The 9944-nt window shown below is 42.3% G+C and overlaps 1 protein-coding gene across 1 annotated transcript; it reads left to right on the forward strand.

Annotated features, from left to right (window-relative positions):
• The first annotated feature begins 5752 nt into the window (after nucleotides 1–5752).
• LOC142760761 (transcription cofactor HES-6-like) lies at nucleotides 5753–9550 on the forward strand. The gene is made up of 4 exons (XM_075863940.1): nucleotides 5753–5946; nucleotides 7266–7352; nucleotides 7548–7629; nucleotides 7799–9550. Exons 1-4 carry the CDS (start codon nucleotides 5926–5928, stop codon nucleotides 8176–8178), a joined length of 570 nt encoding a protein of 189 aa, XP_075720055.1. The 5' UTR covers nucleotides 5753–5925; the 3' UTR covers nucleotides 8179–9550.
• Nucleotides 9551–9944: the final 394 nt, after the last annotated feature.

The following is a 9944-nucleotide window of genomic DNA, read 5'->3' on the forward strand; positions in this document are numbered from 1 at the left end:
ACAGACGTGCCAAATTTATTAAGAGGCCTTGTCTCTTTCATGCCGACATATTGTAGTTTAAGGCTGGAGTATAAAAGCCAGTCTTAATAGATTCCCCTTTTATTCTATTCTGGACCATTTGTATTTTGATCTATGCATGGACTCTGCGTACACACGTACTGCTTCATGTAAACGCATTAATCCAATTCTGCGCTGAGTTACTACTGTCGCTACGCTTTCTGCTAGAGGTCACCTATTGAACACGATACATAATTCAGGCAATTTCAATACGATTTTCCTATAAAGGATACGTGTATTCGGGGGTCTCACATATTAAGTCAATATAATCCCCCCAGAGTGAGGCGGTAGCCTGAACACCTGTCACAGCCCTGGGACACAGACTAGCCTTTATTGTGGGAGCTGCAGCTGCCAACTGCCATCAGCATCAAGTTACAGGCACAAAGACCAAGTCTTCATTCTTCTGGTTCTTGGACTGATAAGAAATGATGAGGAAGGGAAGGGGATGTAATCGGAATGATAATCACATCATGGGTGGCATGATATTGATAGAAAATAGAACAATATTGTATCTATTTTATTTATCTTAATTGATACAGATGAGAACTTTAAAGACACAAAATATTTGCGTCTAATTACAAGGACTTGCACAAAGCATACACCATATGGTGCTCCGTGCGGCGCCATATTACGGGTTATTTATTCCTAGACGCATGTAGGTCCATAATGCAACATCAGATTGAACATGAAAAAAATAAATTCTGTTGGATTTACAAGGAATCAGGGAGAAAAAAATCTCTGTATGTCTCTGTAGGAAATCGGAGGCATGCAGAGGTAAATCAGAGACCTATAGAAGTCTATAGGTGCCATAGTACGGCTCTGTACAATTTGGAGGCTGTAGAGAGCTTTCATACGGCCATGTGCACGAGCCCCAAGGGTGCCCTGGCACATGAAGCGGAAATACTGCAGATTTTCCATCCGGAATTGTAGACCCAAAATCCTCAGCGGAATACAGTACCAGCCACGTATGTGAGATTTCATCAAATCTCATCTACATGCTGAAGAATTTTTCCACACGGAAATCGACTTGAAGAGCGGATTTTAAAATCTACAGCATGTCAATTTCTGTTGCCGATTTTCACCACAGATTTGGCTCCTTTTAATGACAGAGGTGAAATTCGCCACAAACTCCGCAGCAAAATCAGCATGTAGCATAGAGATTTGACCCGAAATCCGTAGGCGGATTTTCAGCTGATTTTTCCGCCCCATTTGTAGGTAGCCTTTGGCTGGTTTCACACGACCTATTTTCAGACATATTGGAGGCGTTTTAGGCCTCGAAATACATCAGAAAACAAGCCTCGAATACGTCGGCAAACATCTGCCCATTCATTTCAATGGGTTTGCCGACGTACTGTGCCGACGACCTGTAATTTTACACGTCGCTGTCAAAAGACAGCACATAAAATAACAGCCTCGTCAAAGAAGTGCAGGACACTTCTTGGGACGTAATTGGAGCCGTTTTTCATTGAATCCAATGAAGAACAGCTCCAAATTATGTCCGTAATTGACGCCTCGCAAAACGCGAGTACGAGCAATTACGTCTGAAATGCAGGAGCTGTTTTCTCCTGAAAACAGCTCCATAATTTCAGCCGTAATTTACGTTATCGTGTCCACATACCCTTAGGCTGTGGCTTTTAATTGCTATACTTCAAGGACAGGCACCGCAAAGATCAGAAGCATTACTGAGTTTTTTTTCATGCCAGGTTTCAGTAGCGAGCCAAGGTCATAGAGCCCCTATAGGGGGGCCAAGGTCATAGAGCCCCTATAGGGGGGCCAAGGTCATAGAGCCCCAATGATGTTTTCTTCTGTAATGTCTCAATGACAGGTAAGATGTATTTTTTTTTTTACAGATAAATTCCCCAATAAATGTATTTTAAAGTTTCAAAATTTTTATTGAATATTTATTTTATTTATTATTATATTTTACTATGTTATGTGAAGTCTATTAAGTTTAAGGCTATGTTCACACGGGGTATTTTGCCGAGTTTTTTGACGCGGAAACCGCGTCGCAAAACTCGGCAAAAACGGGCCGAAAATGCCTCCCATTGATTTCAATGGGAGGCGCCGGCGTCTTTTTCCCGCGAGCAGTAAAACTGCCTCGCGGGAAAAAGAAGCGACATGCCCTATCTTCGGGCGCTTCCGCCTCTGACCTCCCATTGACTTCAATGGGAGGCAGAGAAAGCGTATTTCGCGCTGTTTTATGCCCGCGACACTCAATGGCCGCAGGCGAAAAACGGCACGAAAAACTCAGCGAAAATCGGTGTGCAGGGAGAGGAATATCTGCCTCAAACTTCCAAACAGAATTTTGAAGCAGATATTCCTCCTGCAAAATACCCCGTGTGAACATACCCAAACTCTAATTAAAGTTGGCTGACCTTCAAGACCGGACAATAAGGTCAGACACACAAGGAGATCCTTAAGGGTATGTGCACACACACTAATTACGTCCGTAAATGACGGACGTATTTCGGCCGCAAGTACCGGACCGAACACAGTGCAGGGAGCCGGGCTCCTAGCATCATACTTATGTACGATGCTAGGAGTCCCTGCCTCGCTGCAGGACAACTGTCCCGTACTGAGAACATGATTACAGTACGGGACAGTTGTCCTGCAGCGAGGCAGGGACTCCTAGCATCGTACATAAGTATGATGCTAGGAGCCCGGCTCCCTGCACTGTGTTCGGTCCGGGACTTGCGGCCGAAATACGTCCGTCAATTACGGACGTAATTAGTGTGTGTGCACATACCCTTACATTGAACTCTGGTGCGTTTTAAGGCAACTTACCATCCCCTTAAGGCCTTATTCACACGAACGTGTGCGTTTTGCGCGCGCAAAAAATGCTGCGTTTTTTGCGCGTTGCAGTTGTGTGTGTCATCAGTATGTGCTGCGTGGCTGCGTGATTTTCACGCATATGCCATGCTTATGACACGCGGTTTTGAAGTTTAGAAAAAGAAATGAAGGAAGTGCTTTTACTTTTTCCTTCATTTCTTTATCTACTGTTGCGCGAATCACGCGTGTCACACGTGTGCCGTGCGCAATTTTCACGCACCCATTGACTTCAATTGCTGCGTGATGCGCGAAAAACGGCCAAGTATAGGTCCATGCGACGCACGTGATTTTCACGCGCATATCACAAACGTAACATACGTATGTGTGAATAAGGCCTAAGGGCGGATTCAGACGAACATGAGCATTTAGCGCGCGCGCAAAACGCTGCAATTTGCGCATGTGGCAGCAGCGTGTCAGCTCCGTGAGTCCTGTTCATATGGATGCGCGGCTGCGTGCTTTTCGCGCACCCGCCATCATTATGACACTCCGTTTGGAAGTTTGCAAACAGAAAAGCACGTGGTGCTTTTCTGTTTACATTCATTCTTTTACTGCTGTTGCACCGAATAACGCTTGTCCCACGGAAGTGCTTCCGTGGGGCATGCGTGATTTTCATGCACCCATTGACTTCAATGGGTGCGTGATGCGCGAGAAACGCCTAAATATAGAACATGTCGTGAGTTTTACGCAGCGGACTCACGCTGCGCAAAACTCACGGACTGTCTGCACTGCGCCATAGACTTGCATAGGTCCGTGCGACCCGCGTGAAAACCACGCGAGCTACACGGATGAAAATCACGTTCGTGTGAATCCCCCCTAAATGTGAGTGAAATTTTGTACTTTAAAATTCATCGATCACCTGAAGTATTACGCGAGGCGCGGGTGTTTGTTTTTTGTTTTACAATATATGAGCCTGGGTACCGCCAAACCAGAGGTAGGCTTTAACTGTTGGCATCAAAATACCTTTATTTGCAGATTCAGTAGTGGTTTAAGGTCTAACAAGGAACATTTCTTACAGAAAAAAATTCACAAATGCACAAAGACAGTGAGAATCTCCTCAAGATATTAGCGGGCCTGGGACAAAAATATAAATAGCCCACATTCAAATCTAGAAAATACTAAAAAAAATGGATAAATGTATTCCAATATGATGGCCTTGAAGGAGTTGTCTCATGAAGTCGAGCTGCTCCAGCGCTCATTACATTGTCATCCAATCTCGCCAAAATCGATAATGTGTGTGGTGAATTGTATAAATAACTGAACAGTTGCAGCATTTCTTGACCCATGTCCTCCAAACAAGTTTATAGACCCTGGTTTTATTCAGCAGCAATGTGCAAATGGAACAAAACCTCAGCTGAGGCCTGCAGGCAGTAACAATGTCCGCCCCCTGCAGCTTTGAACTTCAGTAAATTTACCAATAAATGCTGCCCTTACTGGACACATCAAAAGACGCCGGGTTAATGACACATTAAAGGTAATTGACACCTTTGGGATGTGAAAGTAAAGACTGTTGAGAAGATTTCTTTCATTATCTGGGTGCACTTTGCAATTAAAACAAGTAATGTCAATGTTAATGTCGACACATCCACATACATCGTTTTCTAAGCAACAATACAAATTAAGGTGAGGGGGTTAATTAAAATATGTATTGATGGCATCATGATAGGTCAGGACCCCCTCTATAGCCACAGCGGCTACCACTCTGCAGGACTTGGTGTGGCCCTGCATTACATTGTTTCCCATTCGTTTGAAGGTTACGGTATGTTCACACGCAGTGACCAAAATACGTCGGAAAATAGGGAGCTGCTTTCAGGCGAAAACAGCTCCTGATTTTCAGACGTTTTTTTAACAACTCGCGTTTTTCGCTGCGTTTTTTACGCCCGTTTTTGGAGCTATTTTTCAATGGAGTCAATGAAAAACGCCTCCAAAAACATCCCAAGAAGTGTCCTGCACTTCTTTTGACGAGCCGTCATTTTACGTGCCGTATTTTGACAGCGACGCGTAAAATAAAGGCTCGTGGGAACAGAAAATCGTAATTCCCATTGAAAGTAATGGGCAGATGTTTGTAGGCGTATTAGGGGCATTTTTTCAGGCGTAATTCTGGCGTAATTCGAGGCGTAAAACGCCCGAATTACGTCTGAAACCACTGCGTGTGAACATACCCTCATACTATCTTCTCCCTGGGAATGTTTAGCTGGTTATAAGTTCCCCTTGGTTTCGCCTAGTTTTCTGATTTTACCAGAGTATTCAAGAGGCAGGAAAGCATTCCCCCCCCCAAAAAAGAAAAAAAAAAACAACCGCTGCAGTAAGTAAACGGGAAAATTAATTTTTTCCATCACTTATTACTGGTGCGGATTTCAAGGGCACCTCTATTAATGGTCTATGTGAGAGCAGGGTGGTATGGGTAATAACACAAAAAAATGTCTGACTGCATTATCTATGCGGCCTGTAGTAAATTATCATTGAACGCACGCGCCAATTTCATGATTATGACCAATAAATATTTTACTAAAAATGTAAAAGATGTTCTTGAATACATTTGATACTATAGGTGCAATAGTATTTACAAGGGCAGATAACTGTGTGTATAGGACCAAACAAACATCCTTACACTAATGGCCTCATTTTCTTATGTCCCAACATAATAATGTCAGAAACATAAATTGCTCGTAAAGCGGTTCTGACCATAGATCAAACCGCTCGTGATTGATTTTAGACACAGAACAAATGGGCTGCGGGCGACAATACCAACCAAAATATTTCCGTTCCGTCCCCACAACATTCTCCTGCGCTACACAGCAGCTGCCGCTTGGGACAATAGCGAGACTAGTGATTGGTCCGTGTACCACGTGACGTCAGCAGCGGCCTCTCATTCACATGCAAATAAGGCAGGGTATATGGCGAGTGCGAGCAGCCGCATTGTGACGTCACAAAGAGACCCATAGAACGTTGTATATAGTCACATGGATCGGGGGGAGAGGCAGGTGTGAGAGGTCTCCCTGTATACACACACTGTACACCTAATATCTGTACATACACACCATGGACCGGGGGGACAGGCAGGTGAGCGACCGTCAGCACTCTGTGCAAGTACTATATACATAGCTCCTGTAGGCCTCGTCGTGTTGTGTGCATGTTCCTCCGGGGGTGGAGGTGAAGCTGATACAATATCACCATCGCATGCACAGATTCATGTGTATAATGTGTGTATCTGCATGTGTATGTGTATATATATATATATGTATGTAACGTAGCCTTGCACACATGATGTTGGCCTTGCCCATGTGTATAGGCGTGGGATTAGCATGATGTATGTGTGTGTGTGTGTGTGTGTGTGTGTGTGTGTGTGTGTGTGTGTGTGTGTATATATATATATGTGTATATATATATATATATACACATATACATACAGATGTATATACATATGCCTGGTGATCTATATATTGTGTTGGTCTGATTGTGTCCTGTGTGTGATGACCTGGGTGTATGTGACATTACTACTGTATATATTTTGCTATAATAACCTGTTTCTATAGTTATAATTTCTCTTTCTGTTCAGTTATATTATGTTTTTATGTCTGATATTGTATGTACTGTTGTCTCTATTTCTGTGGCATCAATACAGCTGGCATCTGACTTTTTTGGGTTGTATTCTATTGGTGTGTACTATTGACTCAATCCCTGCCTGTTGCACAGTAGGTTGCCCATATTGTGTCATTTATTGTCTTTGTTGCTTATTCTCTCTGTTTGTTTTGAGTGTTTTGCTCATAATGTCACAAGACCAGTTTAGGTAGCATTTTACTTGTATGTATTACATGTATGTGGAACCTTTTGTGAAGGATGAGGGCAGTATGAAATGCTTTGAATTAAAGGTAGTTGGTTATTTGGGGTCCTTCAAAGCAGTGGTCTTTGAAGGACCCCCTTCTATACTAATGTAAATGTACAGATTTATTGGAATTGCGGCATATCTTTATAAATGTATGAAATCGCATCCCTGGATACTACATGTGATGTCTGTATAACTGCCGGAACAATGTGCCTCATTGAGCTGCCTGGATAGATGTGGATTGTCATTATAATCGAGGTTGTAGAGAAGACTTATGAGTGGAAGTGTCTTTGGGTTGGATTGATGAGCATCAATGAGGAGAATGTTGGTGGAGTGATCTGGGATTACATATAATGAGATATTGGATGTGCTAATAACTATTAGGATGTGGATTTACGACAAGTGTTGCATTTGCTTGAAAAAAGTGACATAAGACGTTGCTTGGATTGTTAGTTTTCCGTGGCCATGATGCCATGTAGTATTTCCGTGTTTCTTACTAATAGAATTTAGGATTGGGGGATCATTTTCACCCATACTTATATTTTTTTGGTTGCAGATGAGGAAACCTCTTGTGGAGAAGAAGAGAAGGGCTAGGATTAATGAAAGTCTGCAGGAGCTTCGAGGCATCCTTGCTGACAATGAGGTGTGTATTCGTGGGAAATATTACTGATTGAGCAGGTCCATTGACTTTACATCAGAAGACTGGCAGTCTACTTACAGTGTAGTCAACAGAAAATTACCAACGAAAGAATATCTGAATCCAGATTTTGTGCTCTTGAGTTCGGAAGGGATCTTGTGGGTTTTACTGACGCCTTGATTTGATATATTCTCTTAATAGTTTCAATCAAAGATGGAGAATGCGGAAGTTCTAGAGCTCACGGTGAAGCGTGTTCAACGGATCCTGCAGACAAGATCAGCTGGTGGGTATTTAAAGTCTGGGCAGATCTTCTTAAAGCAAAAATACGGTTTCCTATCAAAGTCATAAAGCTCAACTTCCATAACGGTTACCTGTAATTTGGAACGTGCTACTGTCTCTTTGTCTAATGGGTTTCTATTATTCCGGTGTTCATTTTCTTTTTGATTTTGCAGAAACAGACCGGTTGCAGCGTGAGGCCAGTGAACGGTTTGCCGCAGGTTACATCCAGTGCATGCATGAAGTGCACACCTTTGTGTCCAGCTGTCCAGGCATTGATTCTGGCTTGGCTGCTGACCTTCTTAACCATCTACTGGAGTCCATGCCTTTGAGTGAGGGAAGTCTTCAGGATCTTGTTATGGATGTACTTCTGGATTCACCAACTTCTGATCCTTCATGTGCTCTTAGTTTGTTAGGATCATCCTCTGATGACAGCTGCTCTGATGTGGATGAAGCTGAGATTACTAAAAGTGGGATAGAAACTGTGCAGGACAATGACAGGACCCCGGAAATTCAGCCTCCAACCCATGTGGAGACCATGTGGAGACCATGGTGATGTGTTCCATACTATTGGAACACATAGGGACCTTTTTCTGGCCAGAACATCCTGGGTCATTGATACCAGTCCCTGAAGACGAGAGCCAGTACATATCACATCTATATATTTGGATGTTCCACACTAAAACTCTTTCTGTTGCAGTACAAAGAGACACCGTGTATAACTGCATTGTTCCAGCAACATGAATGTCTGTGATTTAACTAGACATTTCCTCTTGGACTAAGCCTCCTCCTCAGCTGGATTGGCAAGATCACAGTAAGGATTACCAATGCAGGGATACGCCTTTGTAAAGATTCTCTACAAACGAACTCGCTGTATGTCATAGAATTGTTATACTGTGCGACACGTTTATTGTCATTGTACAGATTCTATTCATTATACTGCGCAGCAAGGTTTTGTGCAAATCCTATCCCCTAGGCTGTCTCCCGTGTGCATGCCAGACATCCTTAAAGGGGTTTTCCCATAATCAATATTTATCACCTATCCTCAGGATAGGTGATAAGTATCTGATCAGTGGGGGTCCAACTGCTGGGACCCCCACCGATCACAAGAACGGGATTACCTTTCCATTTCTGGGAGCCCCATAGGAATGGAGCGGTAGTGCACATGCTCGACCACCGCTCCACTCATGGGGCTTCCAGGTATGGCAAGGTAAGCCCCTTCTCGTGATCGGTGAGTGTCCCAGCGGTCGGACCCCCACCGATCAGATATTTATTACCTATCCTGTGGATAGGTGATAAATAATGATTATGGGAAAACCCATTTAGGGATGACTGTAAAATAATTCCGAGCACCCAACCAGCTTTTGGGTGTGAGACTCTAGAGGGATGTGATTGTCACTTTGTTCAAGAGAATCTATATAGGAATAGGTAGTGTTCTCTCTTGCTGCGTATGCATAGTGGTAGTGCATTTAACGCTAATCCCTAGGAGGGATGTCTAGTGTTTAGGTAACTTGAGGTTCTACCTTCAGTGAAGGAGACTAGAGGATTGTTCAGATACCGATTTGAAGGGTGCTATAGGAAACACTTTTTTTTTTCTTTGCAGGAGTATGTGTATATTAGGATGGTATTGTTTAGTTTTTGTGTTTTTTTTTTTTTTTTTTGTTTTTTTTTTCTTTTTATGTATATAGATGACTTTTTAATGCTTTAGGGAGCAGGTGCCTGAATCTGTGTGATGCACTTGAACCCAATCACAAATCCATGGTCTCCATTGTGTGCATCCATCTGGCAAGCACTTATTGTTGTTTTCTTTAAACTTCTCATCCCACAACTGTATTGTCTCCTTTTTATACTAAACGTACTAGTGTGTTTGAGTAGTGCTACTGTACATTAATTTTCATGAATAAATTAATGATCTTTTGACGGAAAAACGTTCTGGATTTTTCTTTTCCTATCTCATCATGTGTTAAAGAGCATTTGTCATTAATTATTAAATTGATATCAATGTTATAACATTATTAAATAATATCTTTTATTATTTAGTGTCCTGTTGCCCTATTTTTGAGGAAATGTATATTCTATAGAACTTTTTTTATTTCACGTTATTAAATATATTTTATTATTTCGTGTCCTGTTGCCCTCTTCTTGAGGGAATTTATAGTATATAGTACTTTTTGCTATTATCATTCTACAATGTTTTATGCCTAAACATACAAATTTAGCATTTTGATGAGAAATCTTTATCCAATCCGCTGCCTTTATACGTGCGAATATTGTCCCATAATATGTCCTTTATACGTGCGAATATTGTCCCATAATATGTCC

The sequence above is a fragment of the Rhinoderma darwinii genome, chromosome 4 (assembly GCF_050947455.1).
Source record: "Rhinoderma darwinii isolate aRhiDar2 chromosome 4, aRhiDar2.hap1, whole genome shotgun sequence".
Lineage (NCBI taxonomy): Eukaryota > Metazoa > Chordata > Amphibia > Anura > Rhinodermatidae > Rhinoderma > Rhinoderma darwinii.